This window comes from Patiria miniata, unplaced genomic scaffold, assembly GCF_015706575.1.
Source record: "Patiria miniata isolate m_02_andy unplaced genomic scaffold, ASM1570657v1 HiC_scaffold_14, whole genome shotgun sequence".
Lineage (NCBI taxonomy): Eukaryota > Metazoa > Echinodermata > Asteroidea > Valvatida > Asterinidae > Patiria > Patiria miniata.
In genome coordinates this window covers 11,840,543-11,860,808 of record NW_024037052.1, presented here as the reverse complement: position 1 = coordinate 11,860,808, position 20,266 = coordinate 11,840,543, and the positions used below count along the sequence as shown (strand labels likewise).

At 38.7% G+C, this 20,266-nt stretch overlaps 1 protein-coding gene across 11 annotated transcripts in view; it reads left to right on the top strand.

Moving 5' to 3' along the window:
• The first annotated feature begins 2,675 nt into the window (after positions 1-2,675).
• The window catches only part of LOC119722070 (brefeldin A-inhibited guanine nucleotide-exchange protein 3-like), a 42,037-nt gene continuing 24,446 nt past the window's right edge, over positions 2,676-20,266 (top strand). The window contains exons 1-11 of one of the 11 annotated variants that reach the window (XM_038192069.1): positions 2,676-2,756; positions 5,447-5,638; positions 9,069-9,202; positions 10,359-10,493; positions 10,739-10,807; positions 12,510-12,623; positions 12,906-12,929; positions 16,138-16,272; positions 17,811-17,835; positions 19,743-19,806; positions 20,125-20,253. In XM_038192069.1, coding sequence (XP_038047997.1) covers positions 5,554-5,638; positions 9,069-9,202; positions 10,359-10,493; positions 10,739-10,807; positions 12,510-12,623; positions 12,906-12,929; positions 16,138-16,272; positions 17,811-17,835; positions 19,743-19,806; positions 20,125-20,253 — 914 coding nt within the window. In that variant the 5' untranslated portion in view covers positions 2,676-2,756; positions 5,447-5,553. Of the gene's footprint in view, positions 2,757-5,446; positions 5,639-9,068; positions 9,203-10,358; positions 10,494-10,738; positions 10,808-12,509; positions 12,624-12,905; positions 12,930-16,137; positions 16,273-17,807; positions 17,836-19,712; positions 19,807-20,124; positions 20,254-20,266 lie in introns of all 11 variants that reach the window. The other 10 variants (XM_038192066.1, XM_038192068.1, XM_038192065.1 and 7 more) reach the window with 10 other exon arrangements.

Here is a 20,266-nt window from a genome sequence, read left to right as displayed (position 1 = left end):
ACTTATCAGTTTAAGAGGGGGGGGGGGGGGGAGCAGGGTTTTTTTAAATTAAAATTGGCCAAAATATGAATTTCTTTTTAATGATATATCTGTCCCTAAATCGAGTTGGAATGTGTTCCAGGGTCTTTTACGAGTCTTTCCAGGAAGTTTGGAGCATTTTCATTTTTGGAAGAAAATTGACAAAAATTCCACAGGGTTAGCCTTACATTTTTCATAAAAATTGGCTAAAATATGAATTTCTTTTTAATAATATATATATGTACCTAAATCGAGTCGGAATGCGTTCCAGGGTCCCTTAGGAGTCCTTCCAGGAAGTTTGGAGCAATTTCAATTTTTGACCAAAATTGACATAAATTGCAAGGGGTTAGCCTTACATTTTTCATAAAATTTGGCTAAAATATGAATTTCTTTTTAATGATATATCTGTCCCTAAATCGAGTGGGAATGTGTTCCAGGGGACCTTAGGAGTCTTTCCAGGAAGTTTGGAGCGTTTTCATTTGTCCAAAATTGACAAACGTTGCAAGGGGTTAGCCTTCCATTTTTTTAAAATAAAAATTGGCTAAAATTTGAATTTCTTTTTAATGATGTATCTTTCCCTAAAACGAGTTGGAATGTATTCCAAGGGACCTTAGGAGTCTTTCCAGGAAGTTTGGAACAATTTCATTTTTTGACAAAAATTGACAAAAAATTGAAAAGGTTAGCCTTACAGTCTTTATAAAAATTGACTAAAATATAAATTTCTTTTTAATGATATATCTTTCCCTAAATCGAGTTGGAATGTGTTCGAGGGTTCCTTAACAGTCATTCCAGGAAGTTTGGAGCATTTTCATTTTTGGGCCAAAATAGACTAAAATTGCAAGGGGTTAGCCTTACATTTTTCATAAAATTAGGCTAAAATATGAATTTCTTTTTAATGATATATCTGTCCCTGAATCGAGTTGGAATTTGTTCGAGGGTCCCTTAGGAGTCTTTCCAGGAAGTTTGGAGCAATTTCATTTTTTGACCAAAATTGACAAAAATTGCAAGGGGTTAGCCTTGCAGGAGACGGCAGCGGAAGGCACGTGGTGCTGCCGAAAGCTTCTGAAAAAATGCAGGGTCATCCCCGATGTCATTGCACACTACTCGATCATGTGTTGCGCAAAACGATCGAAGAGGTGCAGGCGCGGATCTAGGGGAGGGGGTCCCCCCACCTCCATGGGCGTCGCCAGGACTTTTTCTAAAGAGGGGGCCAAAAAAAAATTTCCCCCAAAATTCTTGTATTTCTCAACAAATTCTCGATTTATCAGTTAAAGAAGGTGGCAGGGACATTTTTGTTGGTGCTTTTCTTGGGGGGGGGGGGGGGGGCAAGCGCCCCCCTCCTTGCACCCCTCGCGATGCCCATGCCCAGTTCTGTCCCCCCAAAAAATCATAGAATTCCGTGAAAAAATGCGAACCCCCCCCCCCTTTCTGACACGCTTAAACTGTTTACTGGTAATAATGTCCACTTTGCACAAAAATACGGACATCGGCAGCTTTGTTAGGGGGCAAATGCATATTCTGTGATATAGGCCTAGTGTTAATAAACGCTGTAGAATAGGTTTACTTTTTGTGTCAGAGCAGGGGAGGGGTTCAAACCCCACCCCCCCCAAAGAAAATCTTGCTCAGGATCCGCTCCTGCATGTTACTGACTGTAAAAAAGCAAGTCAGTAAAGCCCCATGCAATGGATTTTTTTTTCCCAATTCAACCCTTAATGAACATTCTTGTATTCCACTTGAATGTGTTTTTAATTTTGAATTTCCAGTTTTAAGGGTGATGGACTTTGTTATCTTGCTTTTTCCCCCCTATTTTGCGAATTACTATATTTGTTGGGAATGTTCACAATTAAAGAAACGTTATTTGAAAGATGTAAATAATTGCGCCATTAATAATGGTAGTCATATTGATCGAACGAAACTCCGTTTTAATTATAGTCAATTATGATTCATTGATTCATGACATAGACCTCTGCTTCGTTTTCAAAACTACCGTACATCTGCCGAGCAGATGCAAATATCAAACTAAACCAAAGTATAAAAGATAGAGGATAAAATCAAAAAGTTATGTGCAAACCTCTCTCAGGGGTTCCGCGCCTGACTTCTACTCTTTGTATTTGGACAGACACAGATTCTCAACTCCCCTACTACTATTTTAAAATCGTACGGACGTCTTTAAAAAGAAAAGGATTTTTTTTACGGATTTGTTTGTTAACACTGTTTATCAGGCCTATATGCATATTCCGTTCGCTGTTCCCAACAATCCTTCGTCAGCCTGTTATCAAACATTATTTTCGTAAAAAATAATATGAACTAGAAGTTCTCATCCTTAATTTCCAAAAAACAACAACCGACTATTAAAATGTACACCAGGACATGCACCGCATTACTATTTCCCCAGACTTCATTAAATTATTTATACAACCCTCACAGTTTGGTTGCCGTCAAATAAGAACATATGCTTTTTCCCACCGAAATCGAAAAAAAAAATGCAATTATTTGAAAGAAGAATACATGGGATGAAGGAATAGATGTAACATCAAAGAACAAAATGGGGGAAGGGGGGGGGGGGGGGGGGGGGGGTGAGGGGGGTTCGTCTAGCTATGGGCTCCGCCCCCTCTTTTCAATGAATTCCGAGCGAGCGCCCTCAAGCGTCTGCTGTTTGTAATGCACCATCTGTTTCCAAAAAGTGCCACGATTTGGAGCGATACACATTCGCATTTCGTCGTTCAATTCTACTCCAGGTAAGTTGGTTTCGAAACTAATATGCACGAACATTTCATTTATTGTCTGTTTTGTTTGAAAAATTATCTGGATTGCGCATTTTCTTTGAATGTTTGTGTGTGTGTACAACTCCATGCAGCCTACAAAAAAGTGTAGGCCCTACATTAGCCCGACTGCGTCTGGCCGTACAGTACTATCGCAAGCTCTGTAGTACGGCCAGACGCCCGATGCTTCCAAAAAGACTGAATTTTTTTGGCCGCCGATGTAGCGATTTTGCTACATCTTTCGATCGCGATTATCTTTTCATCCAGGACACAAATTTCCAAAGTTAAGGTTCGTAGTCGTAAAACAACTCATACCTTTTCGAAAAAAACGTTCTTTGGTCTCAATATTTTCATTTATCTGGCCACAAGACGAATTTCAGTCATCAGATTCCACAAATATCGTCCCCCATGCGATCCCCCATGCGATTTCAAAATGGCGGCCGCGCTGTAATGTATGCATTATGCGAGCGCGCTTGGGCAAGTAATGAATATGCATCATAGTTTATGACGTTTGTCGGACACTCAGCGCGGCTGGCCATACAAACACGAGGTCATGAACTAAATAATGCATATTCATTATCTTGCCCAAGCGCGCTCGCATAATGCATACATTACAGCGCGGCCGCCATTTTGAAATCGCATGGGGGACCGCATGGGGGACGATATTTGTGGAATCTGATGACTGAAATTCGTCTTGTGGCCAGATGGATGAAAATATTGAGACCAAAGAACGTTTTTTTCGAAAAGGTATGAGTTGCTCTACGACTACGAACCTTAACTTTGGAAATTTGTGTCCTGGATGAAAAGATAATCGCGATCGAAAGATGTAGCAAAATCGCTACATCGGCGGCCAAAAAAATTCAGTCTTTTTGGAAGCATCGGGCGTCTGGCCGTACTACAGAGCTTGCGATAGTACTGTACGGCCAGACGCAGTCGGGCTAGCCCTACATACACTGTATGAATGATACAGTGACACTGTAGGCCCCCTATCATGCCTATAGACTTTTGTATTACGTCTAGTGCATTTGACAATTGGTAGATTGTTAGGAAAAAATGTTGCAACCTGACGCCCCTTTTTTCTTCATATATCATCTCAATGAAGGTCAGGCATTGCAAAAATGATGATAAGACATGAATCTGGGACTGAGAAACATTTCCAATTTTGTTAGGAAATATAGCTTGGCCTTGCCCTTAGGGCCTACTTACTTAGAAAATTTTCTTGACTCTCCATAGACTTTGTACACAACCGCTGAAGTGGCGTCAGGTTTGCAACATTTTTTCGGATTGTTATTTAGAAAGAGTGTAATATCCTTACCATTTGCTAACGCCACTTTAAAATTCATTAACTTCTACATTGTCCTTTTACTTTTATTAGTTTTACCTTGTTAAATGTTTTTTGTCGGATGAAAACTTTTCATATTATGACATGTATGACTCTTGTCATTCCTTAAGAAAGATTTTTTAAGAAAAATATTACAAAAGGTGATTGTGTACATACAATGTTGTTACGGGCCCATCTTTCTTTTGGCTCTTAAAGTGTTTTTATCATTTCAAAATGACTTCTGTGACCTGAAGCTGTCTTCTTGTAATTCTGTTGACCCTATTGTTTTTGCAATTTTGAACAGTGTCTAGTGGTTTAAAATGCAATTTTTGAAAATGTTTACCATTTGAAACCATGCGAATCAACACGGTTTTATGCATTCATGGTGTGTTACAGTGATGGTCATTTTTTTAAATTTTGGTGTTGGGTTTTGTTGTCTGCATTGTGGTTTTCCCCAAAATGTCCTTAACCCTAACCCTCCAGGGTATTTTGGCTAGAAACCCTGCCAAACGCAGCAACATGCAACACTTGTCTAAATGACAAGCCTGCCCAGTGTAGCAAGATCCATCAGGTCAAAAGTCTCAAGGCCAAACTGCCTCAGAGTCTGTGGTCACCGAATGCAGCAGGATACAACTGTGGCATTGTTCTATGGGGCTAGCTCTCATTGTCTCAGAAGTGGCCGTGTCTATGCACTGGTGTTGGTAGCTGAATGCATCAAACTGCACCAGACACCTGATGCACTGTGTTGCATCTGGCAGGGTTAGGGTTTAACCCTTACCCTACTTGACCCTCCAACGCATGCCAATTGTGCCTCAAGAAAATCTATGTTTTTTGCATGGCCCTCCAATATCTGCCATGTCATTTCAAGGGTAACTGGACAGGCACTCCAATACATGCCACAGAGAACAATGAGAGTCCTCTGATAACAAAGTGAGTGCCCCCAGCTGGTCAGTATCAGGCACCCTCCAGGGCCTCCAACTCCTGCCAATTGGAGCCTTCACTGCTACATCAAAGTATCCTCCAATAAACTGCAGCTGGAGGGCATTGGCATAACCAACTGACATGCAGTAAACTACCCTCAGAGAGTAAGGGTTAAAGAAATAAAAACCCCGCTTTTTAATGTTTCTATCAACAACATTCCTGAATTGGTTTAAACATCGCTCATCACTTTGGTGAGTCCAATAACCTAAAACGTACTATTGTTCTCATATACTGATAGGAACAGGGCCTGTAACTACACAATCGCTGTACAAAGTGTCTACGAAGACCTGACATATTTTAACTCATTTTGTACGATATGCTATTGTTAAAGATTATCGATAATTTTTCCCCTTCTTTTTAACAGGAAGAAACCATACATCCGCCATGGCATTACGCTCAACAATCCAGCCATCGTCGTGTTAAGAAGATGTCCTTGACTTTCTAGACTTTGAACAAGACCAATCTGCAGAAATGGAAGACGTCTTAAACACCCTCATCAAAGAGGCAAGTGCTGGCAAGCATAAGGCCATACGTGAGGCTTGCACCCAGGCTAAAGGTAAGATGTCCCCCTGCCCCTCCCCCACTGAGCTACCCTTGGTCATGCTAATTACCGTCAACTACCGTCAACTGCCACAATAACCGTCAACTTGCCGTGGTACAGCATCGTACTGTAAGAGCAAAAAACTCCTATTTTCAGGAGGGGGGGGGGGGGGGGAAGGGGGTGGCTGAACCTCTTTTGATGCTAGAGGGCGCTCTTCTTTCTTATCAATTTATTCACATTTCATTAAGCTGTTAAGGGAAGTCATAAATAGTCATCTAGAATGCTCTTTGTTAATAACTAAGATGAACAAAAAGACACTTCCTTAGCAAGCAGCAAATTTCCACTTTTATTGGGGGGGGGGGGGGAGAGATACCTGGGGGGAGGGCGCTGGGAATTTGTGGGGACATCCCGTCCCGTTTCCCCCTTCCCCCGCCCCTGGCTAAGCCACTTGGCCTGAAGAGTATGAAACTGGGGGGCTTGATGTCCCAATTTGTTGAGTGCCATCTAATTATTGGATAGTGTTGGATTTTAATAGAATCAGGAGAGTTCTTGAAGAAATTGAGGATAAGAGTAACATTTTTTTGTTGTTCTCTCCCATCGTCCCCCTTGAAGGATTTCCATGTTAATTGTGAAACACAGAATTTTTCATAGAAACTTTGAGTTAATATAAATAAATTAATATGAGTTGTGACTTAGGCCTATTTGTACTACTTTCAATCATGCATGTTTTGCCCATTCGGGGAACGAATAATAATAACATAGACAGCTTTTCTGGAGAATCTATGTATGTGAAACCTTTATTATTATTTTGTAAATTTATTTGAATGGGGGAGGGGAGGGCAGTGTAATTTTTTTTTCCTTTCAAGTTCATCCTACGTATTTGGGGCAGATGTAAGAATTTGACCATAAAGTTTATTTTGATCTTTTCTGACATTTTACGACATGTGAATATCCATAAATACCTTTATTGTCCCTTTTTTCCACCTTAAAAAAATTTGAAAATTCACACATTGAAAAAAAAATGTGTTTTCAACTCAAGATAAATTGGTTTTAAGTCCCACACATTTTTGGATAAAAATTGAATGTAATATAAATTTATTTTTAAAACACAGTTTTCAAATAAATACTCCGATAAATTCCGTAATATGAGCGGGTAGAAGAATTCTTATTCCCCATTCAATGTCACAGTTTGCCAGTCGATCGGATCCTAAAACTCACAGCTTTAAAATTAGACTTGACTTTGCACCATCGGCATAAACATTAAAAAAAAATAGACTTGACTTTGCACATGAAGCTTTTGCATTTTCCCATTAAAAATTCTTTACAAATTTGATATTAGAAGCGGAAATCCATTTATGGAACCAAATCCAAGCACACCAGCTGTTAAATTAACCTTGGCATTTCCCTGGCTCCTCCCCCCCCCTGAAAAAAAAATATATGGTTTCGTCATGGCTAACCTTTGGATTGGGCATGGAGTATTCAGAGCAGATCAAAAAGCCTTTAAAAAAATCCCCTTTTTGCACGTGTTTCATGTACCAGCAACAACGAAATTGTCTTTTGCAGGATAATTAAAAATCAACAATATACCACATGTGCTTTAGGAAAGATACATGTAGGCCTACATGTATAGGCCTATAAATGAAAGAGCAATCGTTTTATATCGTTTCACTGTTCAGTTGGAGCAAGGACATTACTTTAAGTGGCAAGTTGTTTTTGTTGTTGTGGTGACTGCTATGTGAATATCTGTTAATTGCACTCTCTGTAGGCCAGTTTAATAGTTGTAATTTATGCAGAATCTGTCAAGGGAGGATTTAAAAACACTTTTGCAAGGTCAAAATAATGGAAAATGTAAATTTTACACAGTTTTACATACATAATTAAAAAATATTTGTTACGAATGGGATAAGGCTATACATGTACATGTGCCTTCCACAAAGATTTATGTTAATGAAGGTTCCATTCATGGGGCGGAGTAGCTTGCCGAATTTGTTCCCAAATTTTCCCCATTTATCCTGGAATTTACAACAGTGCCACACAAATATTGTCATGATTATACTCTATTGTTTAAGCAGTATGATCTACATGAAAAAAATATAACAAAAAGAAGTAATCTAATTACATGTTTTCTTTAAATTGAGAGTAAGAATTTGAAGTGAAATATCTCACAAACATCGCTAGTCTGAAATCCACGCATTGGACAGGTAGCATTTTTTGCTTCATTCAATGTACATGTATGTATAATTTACATGCAGACCTTCGAAAAGCATTTATAATTAACAGTGTTTGGTCAATATTTAACATACGTGAAAAAAAGCCACGTACTGTGGCCATAAAATCCGAACTGTAGTCACACTTGAGAAATTCTTGTAGCTGGGCAAATGACAAAAGCAGATGAACATATGGGAGATAAGGGACAGGCCATATTGTTCATTTTCATTGAATGACATAAGTTTGTATTTAGCAATATATGCTGAATATATATTGTTGTTTGCATTTAGCAATATAGGCCTATGTTCTGAATATATAGCATATTGTTGTTTGCACGTAGACATACTTAAGAGCATTTTTGTCATGCATAGAACACATATATATGGAAAACCCAAAGCTCCCATAATAGCTGTTGATTTTATTTATCCGTTTGTACATCCATTTTTAGCATGAGGTGACTGCAAGAAAGTGCTGGAATAATTGTGTTTAATCGCTAAGAACATTTTTTTTGTAGGCAAGGTAAACATCCACACAGAGGCAATTAGGCTACCTTTGTGGCTTTGTCCCAATCCCCAAAATTGAAAACTTGGGCCCATGGTCAATTTGACATCTCTTGAAAAAGTACTCATAACTCTGTCAACAAAAAAATCAGATTTAGACATTGGATGTCTCATTTAAAAGTATCTTTTAAACCATACCTATATTATCTATGTTGGTTAAACATTCTATGTCTGGCATTCCATCATATTTTGTTTGAATTTTTTTGATACACACTGTATAGTTATGAATCAAAATATTTAAAAACATAGGCCGATGTTTTGCATTTTAGCAAATTAAGCTTGGTGAGATTCAATAAAAAACTGCAAACAGAAGTAATTAACGCTTAATTTAGTGTCAGATTTCCAGTTCTTGGGCCAATTTCTTGAAGCTGTCAAGCACTGAAATGTGTTAAGCACAAAATATACTTGCTTAATAAGCAAAACAGGTTTACCAGCCAAAATGTCATTGATTTGTGTTGCTTTGTAACTGGTTTCCAGCTGGTGTATGCTAAGCAAATATAACACCTGCTTAGCATTTACTTGACATTGGGCCCTGATCATACCCCTGTATATTTGAAGAATTCAGGTGTTTGGTAAGCAAATATAACACCTGCTAAGCATTTCCTTGACATTGGAACCTGATCGTACCCCTGTATGATTTGAAGAGTTCAGTCCTGTTGTCTTTTCATTTTGCCCAGATGCCTTGGAGTCTGAAGGCGCCACACCTTCTCTGGCCCCCTGTGAGTTACGGGAGACTTGCCTGCTGCCTCTCAGGCTAGCCCTGGAAGCCAAGAGCAACAAGCTAGCTGCACATGCAGTGGCTGGATTACAGGTACATCCAAACACATGCATTGATGAATATTCATATCAACCCTAACTCCCTAGCATAATTTACTAGGAACCATTACCATAACCATCCTGGCAAATTCAAACACTGTATGTGATGCGATCAAGCTACATGAGTCGTTTGTCAGGAATTTTCATTTGGAGATACAGGCCAAAGTAGGGCCACCGTTCATCACATCACTTCATCACATCTCTGGGTGTTCTGACTTCCATAATTGTTGAACTAAAGATGGTACCAGCATGCGGTTTTCACAGCAGTAATGCTGAGATTGTGCTCTTTTCAAATCTGTGAAAAAAAAATTACCAGGGTCGACAAACGACTCATTTAGCTTGATCGCATCACATATGGGAAACTGAACACACATATTTTAGACTTTGATTCTGGAGGTTTGCCAACCAGTGTAAGGACTGTCAGTTTAGGGGTACTGTACCCATCCTGACAGATTCCAACAAAACATGCCGTTGGGGTTTGATGGGTTGGGGGAGGTTAGGGTAAAAGTCATTCCCCTATCATTACATTTGAATGGAATCTGTGCCCAAACACCAACTCGGTATTCAATCATTATTCATTCATTAGATGAATCGATAAAATTGTCAATACTGTTACATGTTTTGGTTGCGATTATCAAAACCACTTCGTTGGCATGAAGGTTCCTTTCAAAAGTTCCCTGAGCACCCCCCTCCCAAAAAAAATTAAAGACAAGGCACGCCTAGTAAATCCGTTCCCAGATCGCACAAACTTCTTGTCAATTTATTCAGAATAGCTGATCACTGGAAATCTTTTTATGCATCTGGTCTGCACAACGGGCCAGAAGTTATTGGCTGTACAGAGTAATCCTATACAATAGCACTGCCCGGCTCACAAGTGACAGTGGGCCAGTAAGTCAGTCAGTCTGGGAGATAGGAACAAAGAGGCTGGCGCTCTGGGAACAGCAAAAAATTCAGCCAAAATCAAAAAAATTCCATTCCTGAAAATATCTCGGAAGGGAAAAGCATGAACACAAAGATGGGTGTATTTGGTAAACCTAGATTCAAGACCAATGTTCTGAAAGCAGTACACTCGAATTTGCCGATTGGTTGTCAGTTCATTGATGATGCAATTGATGAATTGATTATTGATTGATTGATTGATGATGTCACAGAAGCTGATCGCAGACGCCCGCTTCCAGTCAGACCCTTCCAAGGATGATGAGGAGCATAGGCTTCCCTTACAAGTCCTACAGACGGTTGCGTCATCTCCCCAGCTCAATGAAGAAATACAAGTTGAAGTCATGAAGGTATGTTCGTCTTCTCAAGAGCATAATTCTTTGAAAAAAGGGTCCAAAATTTTACAAGGTGTTTCAGGTTAAGCATGAAAATTAGATTAATGAATATTCATGTTGTGTCTTGAATATTTAGATTCTTCTGACAGTGACATGCTCTGCCTCCTGCTAAGTCAGATCCTTGTTATTCATCCAGCTGTCGCTGATCAAACATGAATAATTAATCAATGAATATTCATGTTCTGTCTTGTATCGAATAGGTTCTTCTGACAGTGACATGCTCCGCCTCCTGCTCAGTCAGTTCCCTGTCAATCATCAAGGTGTCAGAGGTCAGGATCATTCAATTACTTAAAAATGTATTCGCATAAATTTTGATTTGTTTTGCATACAAAGCCCCACCCTAATAACCCTATCTCTTGTCATGTTCACTGTCTCAAAATATCATTCAGAATTCCCATTTTGTTTTTGAAACTTTAGTGAGCATTTTCTGGTCATTTTTCTACTTTGTAAATTGTCTCCTTTATTTTATATTGCTTCATGGCAAAATGTGAATCCTTTTCCTGAAAACTGTTTTATAAAAAAAACCTTTTCTTATTGTTTTTATTTAAAAAAAAAACAACCCAAAACATTCGTCTTCAATTCATTGGCTTCCAAGTGCATAGTTTTCAAAAATCATCTTCTTCAGTCATACCATTTCATGCAATGAAGTTCTATTATAAAAACAATACCAACTTTAAAACTGGCAACAGAATTTGAAACAATACAGATGGAACCGATTTATAACAAGTAACGATGTTTCAACCTGTATGGCAGTGCTCTATTTCACCTTATGTTGCGATAAAAATTACATTTCCATGTCACCTCACCGTTAACTTCGCAATTTGAAACTTTCATTTAATTATCATCCTGATTTTAAAAAGTAGAAAACGATTTTTTTCAAATATGTCCTATAAACCCTCCTATGTAAACATACATTCTGTGCCAAGTAGTCCTTTCTGTCAAAATCAAACAAGTGACTATTTTCTGACTGGCTGGGACTACTTTAAGTAACTTGATACAGCTATGCTTTGACTCCGGTTGAGTGATAAAACAGCTGTGGCCACAACTTGCCTGCTTTGTCTGTTGACCCAGTTTGACTAGTCACAGTGCTTGCTTTACATATTATCTGACTGCTGTTGACTAGCCTATTGTTACAAGTATAACAGGGGAAGTGGAAGTGAATTCTGACTGTCAGTGACTGCTTAAATAACAGGAGGGTAAAAGGGATGTATTTCACACACAATTTTTATTGAATGCATTTTTTAGTATAATGGACTTCGTGCGTGCACAGTAGGTGGCGCTCTTCGACCACTATTGAAATCCCAATGGGAGGGACACTCCATGTGCGCGTATTGGTTCGTGCGCGTACTGCGTGAAGTACTTGTATGCACAACTATTTGTTATTCTGAATGTGTGCAAGCCGATAGCATCTTTGCGTAAGCGTCCGGCGTCGTTGCCAATGCGTTCCAATGTCCCCAGCCTCGACTCCGCCATGGGCGTGTGCGTGTTCCTTGCACTAACCCCTGGCTGTGATGTACACGTAAACGATGCTGACTGGTTATTCAGAGCATACTGCGCTCGCGTGCTTGTCACGTCACGTATGAACATTTTGTTTTTCAAAACTGCGCGATGCCTGTACGATATGGATTATGGCAGCCTCGTTTTTTTTGCTTAAAAAAAACCCTGTATCTTTGGTTGTAAAGGGACGAAAGAAACCTCGTTATGTACATCAACTGCAGTCCTAATTTAAATGTGCCACTATTTGACACATTTAAATGAGACAATTCCAGGGGTTAAGATCGCGCAGGGCATGATGGGAAACAACATGGCGCAGCAAGACGGTACCCATGGAAACGAGGTTGGAATGTCCCTCCCAGTGGTCCCCCGGACTCTCCCTTTCTTACCGTTGAGGGGGTAATTGTGCATGGAGTCTATAGTGTTATGATTTAGTAACCTGAAGAAAAAAAAAACCATGGTGAATTCCCCCAACAGTTTTGCCTAACGTCGCATAACCTGGGCAAGCAGGATATACACAGGGCCTGCCAAATCACGCTCCTCCAGATAGTCAGTATCCTGGCCCAGAACGCAACGCTACAGTTGAAACAGGTAAACGGTCGCTGGTCGGTTCACTGGTTCACTGATAGCTGGTAACCCGGAGGTCATGTCACGCATGGTGCATTGGTACTGCATTAACACTTCATAGCTCGTTGGTCCATGTACATGTACATAACACCATATCATTTTACATGTACATGTAGATCTTGGAATGTGTAGATGTGTAATTTTTGTTTTGGTCATGATGCACTTGTGTAGATTTTTTTTATATTTTTGCTTCGATATTGTAACTTTTATTTGTCGCTTATTTCACCATACTGCATGTCTACACAGAATGGCCCCAAGTCTTTGCGACAGGTAACACACATATTAACAAACATTTGCACCAAGAAAGGCGCACTCTTGCACGCAGAAAAAGCGCACTCTCAGAAACAATTTTGTTTGACAGGAGTTAACCATTCCTAATTTCTTGGTTTTAAACATTTTTGTTGACTGTGCACTAAAACTGATTTGATATGTTTATTCTGTGGCTTAATTTGGTGCCCATTTTCAGGGCATAACATAATGTTTTTTTTGTTTATGTTGGAAAATCGTAATTTTTCAGCTCCTAACTTGGTGCTTATACTTGGGCACTGGGTATGGCCAATTTCATTTTCCAAAATTACTAATATTTTTTTTTTGGCAGCTCCGTGTTATTGATAATAACTTATACTTTAGCACTTTTAACTAAGATCAAAACATATTAGATTATTATTACCCTGCTCAATGGGCCAATGAAACCTTCCAAAGACAATCTCAGCTCCCTGTGGAGTATACAGCTCGATGCTGCCATTTCGGCACAAAGCAGCTAAAATCAAACACAACAACCATCGCTGCCCTCACAGTACCCATTTACTCATTGAGCTCGCTAAGTTTTGATGAAATATTGTTGAAATATTGTTGTAAAGAATGGTCCACGTTGACTCTAAGATTGGATGTATTAACCCACAACCATCCCACTTCTAAAAAACAAGTGATGTCTAGAACCTCCCCAAGACTGGGACACTCAGGACTTGAAGTAGAGTGAAATCGAGTTTCACAAGCAAACCGTCAATTTTGACACAATTTGCTTTAAATCTTGGTTTGCTTCAAGAATGAACAAGACAGTACAGTGGAACGCCGCCATAACGAACACTGCTCTACCGAACATTTGGCTATACCGAACATCATCCTTGGCTCCCGGTTTTAATGTACAAAATGTGCCGAACGTTGTTGTTGAAAAAAGTCAACAGATTAACCAAAAAAATGAACCAGTTGTACATGTATTAAACACTATTTGGGCCACTTTATTTCTCGAACGTCAAATGACCCATAGTTACATCATGTTTGAATGTTGAAAAGCGATAGATGACTATAACTTCCCCAAGGAATAAAAGGGAAAATCACCCATTGCTAAAATTTCATGACGACTCCTCTTGCGGCCGCGGGATGTGAGAAATGCCAGTTCACTATTGGTCAAAAGAGGGTACCGGCGGGTCAAAATCGCTATACCGAGCGATCGTTATTATGAACACTTTCTGTGGATCCAACGATGTTCGTTATAGCGGCGTTCCACTGTATGCCTTTAGTCTCGAATATCTCAATACCGGTATGTCTCTTTGCTCATTAACCCACGTTGGCTTTTGTGGTGCATGTGAATGATGATTCATTATACTAATACCTTACTAGAAATTGAAAAAAACTATTTAGGGTACTACAAGATAATAGTTGTGCAATTTTATTTTAATACACTCATAATCAAAATGTCAGATTTCTGGGTTTTGGATAGAGCATAAGGCAATTATTTGAAGTGACAAAAAAGAATTTGAAATGAGTCACAGTGTCAGATGGTCTATCATGTTCAATCCAGTGTGGAGATGCCGTGTATTAAAGATCAGCCTTGTGTGAAATTTATGAGCACGCAAGCTTGCCGACCAATTTTCAGTTCCGCCATGTTCTCAGCCATGCATGTGCATAATGTGTCACATATAGAGTGGACCTTAAATTACCAATTTGGTGCCAATAAACAAAGTCATTGTTTTTGGTTTGATCTGGTAGCATTGGGCCAGAAACAAAAAATACATTTAATCAAATCACTGAACAACTAAAAAAAGTGTGTGTGTGTGTGTGTGTGTTTTACATCTATAAGCCACTTTTCATGGTGAAATCTCTTTTCCCCCCACCTGCCTTGATTGGCAACCATAGCCTTTCACTCTGTGACAAATGACACCACAAAAACCACAACTGAAAGGTGGCGCAATTCTCTAAATAGACCCTTTCATAAAATTGGTCACTGCTCAGTCAACCGTGAATGTAATGACATGATCAGGGTGTCATTTTAAAGAGGAGATTCAACCCTAACAGAGGATATCTCCCTTTGATTCACATGTGCCCTACTTCTGTTCCAATTAGCAATAATATGTTTCGGTTTTTTGATCCACCCTGTACAAGATTTGCAAACATCTAAAAGCAAAACTACCAAATTATTATGAAATACCTTACTTGACTGCAAGTGAATAATAGTTTCCAGCATCCTGTGAAATCATGGCACCTGGTGTGCTATCATTTTCAAGAAAAGTGGAAGTTTGTGTAAATTTCCAACGATGGTCGGCCATCGTTACTACAAGAACAACATTTGTTCTTGGTTTATCCTGCATCTATGAACACGAAACTTTAAACAGGTCAGTGTAACAATATTTGCTTGAGATACTTACCCCCAAATCCATCCATTTCTGACAATTACAGCAAAAGCAAATGTTGTATATTACCTTTTAAGGTCTTGCATTGCAATTGGGATATTTCTTAATGCACATGAGCCAGTTTGTGTTTTTATCATTATTCATATTGGTTACCAAAACAAATTTACAAACTAAACCTGCAGATTTTTAGAAGCACAAGTAGATTTCTTGGACTGGGGGGAAAAAACAACAAAACCTTTACTAAACAGGGTGAGTAAAAAAAGAAACGAAACCCAAATGTTGGGACCATTGTTTTAGGGAAGTTCTGCATGTAGCATTTCCAAAATCTAGGATATGAAAGCCCAATTCATAAGCTTTCTTTGAGTACAAGAATCATTCAAATCACTCATGTACTTTTCAAGTTACAGAATTTTAAACACAACCACCTTTTTAAGGTTCTGTCCACGGATCGCAATTCAGTGTTCTTTCAGCAAAACGAAAACAAATCACATAGGGATGTGTGTGAATTGTTTTCGTTTTGCTGAAAGAACGCACACCTTTTTGGTGATCCGTGGACAGAACCTTAAAACGGTGGTTGTGTTTAAAAATCCGTAACTTGAAAAGTACATGAGTGATTTGAATGATTCTTGTACTAAAAGAAAGCTTATGAATTGGGCTTTCATATACTAAATTTTGAAAATGCTTCAAGCAGAACTTAAAAAACAATGGGTCCCGACATTTGGGTTTCATTTTTTTTTACTCGCCCTGTAGAATCCGTCTTTCAAAACTCGGTTTCATGTGTTTGTCCTTTGATTGTTATTATTTTTTTGTCTGTTGTGTTTTTATGTTGGCATGTCACATGTTTGTAGCTGTGCATGGAGTGTTTTCAGCAAGGACCGCATGCCGGGGTCCGTGCAATATCCACCCTCGCTATGAAACAGACGGTTGGGTCGTTCAGCCGCTTGCACTGGGAGGAAGAGTCACAAAATGACCAAGAATCAACGGTAACAATTATATCACTTGCAGTGTAATCAGGGTTCGACCTTAACTATTTTTTTCACTATCCAGCCGGGCTACTGAAACAGACTCTTAACTAGCCCGCGGGCATTTTCACGGGCCTGCATGTTTTTCTTTGATACTTTATTGAGTGTCTCATGATCAACAATGTGCACACATGTAAAACGTGTATCCCGAGGCAAACTTGTCAGTGTTTTTAATAAACACATCTAATAATTTAACCCTAAACATTTAATAAAATTAGCCACAAATTGATACAGGTTTGCTTTCTGATATTTAATGATTATTTCTTCCTGCCCTTTCATCTCAAATTTGCTGTAGCCCAATAATTTTTGACTCGCCAGCCGGCTACGTAACTTAAGGAAAAGTTTGACTAGCCCGCTGCTGTTTTTACTAGCATTTGGCTAGCGGGCCACCGCTAAAGTCGAACCCTGAGTGTAATGCTGTATTGCAATTTTGCAAATATATGTTGTTTTGTTGTTGTTTTTTTGTTCTTTGTAAGTTAGTGACACTAACAATTGTTATATCGTGTGCTTGGATACTGAAAGTTCATTGGTCTAGGATGGCCACGTGTCTGGACAATAAAAATTGCATGTCACACACCGAGGTTGATATCACACTGCTTTCATTGCGCGTGCTGCGCGCGCGTGTGAAACCTGCCGGCGCGCTAGCTTTGCGCAATGAGAACTACAGCGTCAAAAGCTCAGTCTCATGTCCGGCAGGACATCAAAACCTTCAGTTATCAAAGGTTGCATCGCGGTGATTTAATTTATTTCTCACACTGTAAGTAACAACCATTTATCTTTTTGAGCTATTGGCACGATATAACAAAACAATTGTTGACCGATATGATGTGGGATATGACGTTTTGAACACCCGAGGCGCACATAGCGCATGAGGCAAAGCCGAAGGTGCTATGCGCCCCGATTAATAAACGTCATATCCAACATCACAGCAGTCAACAATTGTTAACTGTGTGGGAACATTTTTGCAATTTCCTTTTTTTTTTCAGTCGGAAAGTTTTTGTACAGTTTTGCAATTTTTGTGGTTGTCTATTTTTGTGTATATATACATGTATTTTGTTCAATTTTGTTGTTAAGCATGTTCTTTTTTTTGCATAAAAAAGAATTTCTCATTCATATTTTTTGACTGCTAAAGTTAACATTGTGTCCGAATTACATAGCCTCAAGCATTAGTGACTTGCCAACTGTGGGATGGAAATTTGTCCTCTTTCATTGGCACATTCTGAAATTAACCAAATGAGTTATGATGTCAAAATTGAAAGTTCAGTTCTGTTCAGTAAGTTCAACTTCAGTTAAACAAAAGGCTTCAAAAGGTTATTGTTTGGGTAAAAAATAACAAGAACATCAGAAACATACAGGAATATTCAATATTTCCATGAGATGTAGTATACTGCATGTTTTCCTAACATTCACGCAACATTATAGACCTAACTGCTGATTAACTCACTGTCCACTCTTTTGTGTTTGATTTTTGTTTGTGCCAATGCTTCATGAAACAGCAGCAGGATACAGGGACAGAAAGTGCAGGTTTGTACTGTAGTCTGTTCTGTGTCTGTTCCATGTGTGTGCTCACTTTTTTGTGTAGAATTCATTTTAATGATGCTTGCTCTGTTTTTTGTTGTTGCTGTTTTGCTTATAGAGGAAATTGGCCCAATTCTCTTCTTTTTTTTTGTACAGCAAATTACAGCAAAAGCCAATGATATGCATTCCCTTAAATCAGTGCATTACAAAATTTGATATTCAAATATTCAATCAAAGTCCAAGTTGGAATAATCAAATACTAAATTGTTCAAAAGTGCACAGCCATAACTCTGTTATTTGAGCCCATGTGTCTCTCTCTCTGTAGAGGCTTCATACAGCATTGTCCCATTGTTTTGTAAAATGTCAAACGATCACCCGACCAAAAATTAATCAATAAATCAATATTGCAATCTGTGTTATGCCTTAAAATCGCCATTTACTAAATGTGGCTCACAAAATCATCTCACACATGTCGTATACTGTACTAGCATTTTGTGAACACGAGGTCTGGAAAAATAAAATGCAAACAGAAGTTCAGGTTTTTGGTGGTGTTTTTTGAGACAGCATGTCGTGAGAGTCATTGATTGTGAATAAATTAGATCAGTTGGTATTGTGGACACCAGTGGTTTGATCATAATTTGTGTAAACCTACCCAGATACCTAAATCGGGTAGGAAAATTCCGTTTTAAAGGCATTTATAGAAAAAACTGTCTTGCAAATTTGACGATAGCTTTTTTGCACAATTTTAGGTTAAAAACTTAAACATACTGTGTACACGTTTCTGCTTTGCATCCTTTATTACGGCAACATTTTACTTTCACATTTTTTTTTATTCTGTCTTTGTAAATGTAGTTTTATTATTGCAACTAACTGCAAAAATATTAACTTTTAATTTCAGTCACATCTGTTTGTATTTAATTTGTTAAAGTTGATTTTACACTTTTCACTAAGTTACGGTTTAAAAATTACAATTTTGATTTTTTTTTCGTAAAGAACATTTTGTTCTGAGAATTTTTAAGTGTATAATTTGTGCTTACACTTTGATTCTTTTGCATTTTTCATTCTCTCTCTGCATGGATCAATAACTGGAATTAATGTCAGTAAGTTATGTTTTTGATTTGATCATCACTTCATGTAAATGTGTACATTTAACAAAAAAATACTTTCACTTTATATATTGTTTTATTTCTATGGTGGAGGTTTTCAAATTCAAAATGTTCGTATTCAAATTTGTCTCAAAACCAGGGCCGAAATTCATAGTATTGCTCAACAGCAGAAAAGTTGTGCTTACCGTAGCAGAAAATAATGGTTGCGCGCACATTAAGATTTCTATCGTTACATTTCAGATTTAAGAAACTTTTTGCTCTGAGTTAAGCATGTTTTGCTGTGCTTACCGCTTACAGTCTCTATGAAATAGATGGAGGCTCGGTAAGCACAAAATCGGCTGACAAGCAGCGCTATGAAATTGGACCCAGGTTCTTATAGGTCTCGTTCAAATGACGTCATTTCCTACAGACCTTCCACGTGCATCAGCATTTTGAGCATCAACTTGCATAACGCGCACCAGCTGCGTTGTATTTCAAACATATTTCGAGCAACAAGCGCGCGTGTTTGAAACATTTTCAACACTTGCGCAATGCATGCTTGATTGCGTAAAATACGCAGTTGCACTTCTCCTACAGAAATGCCCGTCATCGAACAAGCCCTTTTCTTGTCCCTCCTTTGCCTTAAACGTGGAACTACAGCTGGCTATTTTAAAAAGTAAAGCCCGCAAAATGCTTCATCCATTTCTGGAGTCTCCACGAGCGTACATTGATCTTGTGCCTGGATAAAAATTGCTTGCCGTTCTTGCAGTCAAATGTTTGTTTTGTTTTTGCAAATAGAAAACAACAACATTCCCGGTTCGACGCTAGACCCCCACGAAGCCTTTGTTCAAGTCCTCCAGTATTTCTGCTCCAAGCTGAACGAGTCACAAAGGTAAGCCAAAAGCGTTTTTCAAACTTTTCAAAAACGTATTAGGTTCAGCAATAAACTTGACCATTACAGCATTGCATATTGTATTCAACTAATTTCTATATAACCGTAACTTTCTAGGCAGTATACAAATGCTATGGGCTACAACATGGTTCAGGGCCGTGCAGGAAGTTTCTACTTGAAATGAGATGTTGGTCCTCACTTTTATGTTTTTAAATAAAAAGCGGGCATGTTTTATGCAAGTTGTATCTTTGCATTTCTATATGTACAAAAAGACATTCAATATAAGGAGTTTAATTTTTTGTGTACCTTATCCCACAGACTCTCACAAGGTCACCATAGCAACCAGAATCAGCCACTCCTGACGCTGCAGTTAGAAGCAGTCCTAGCCATGCTGAGTAACGCCGGCCCTGAGCTTAGCCAAAGCCCTATACTTGTCAAAGCCGTCTGGTAAGAGATTCAG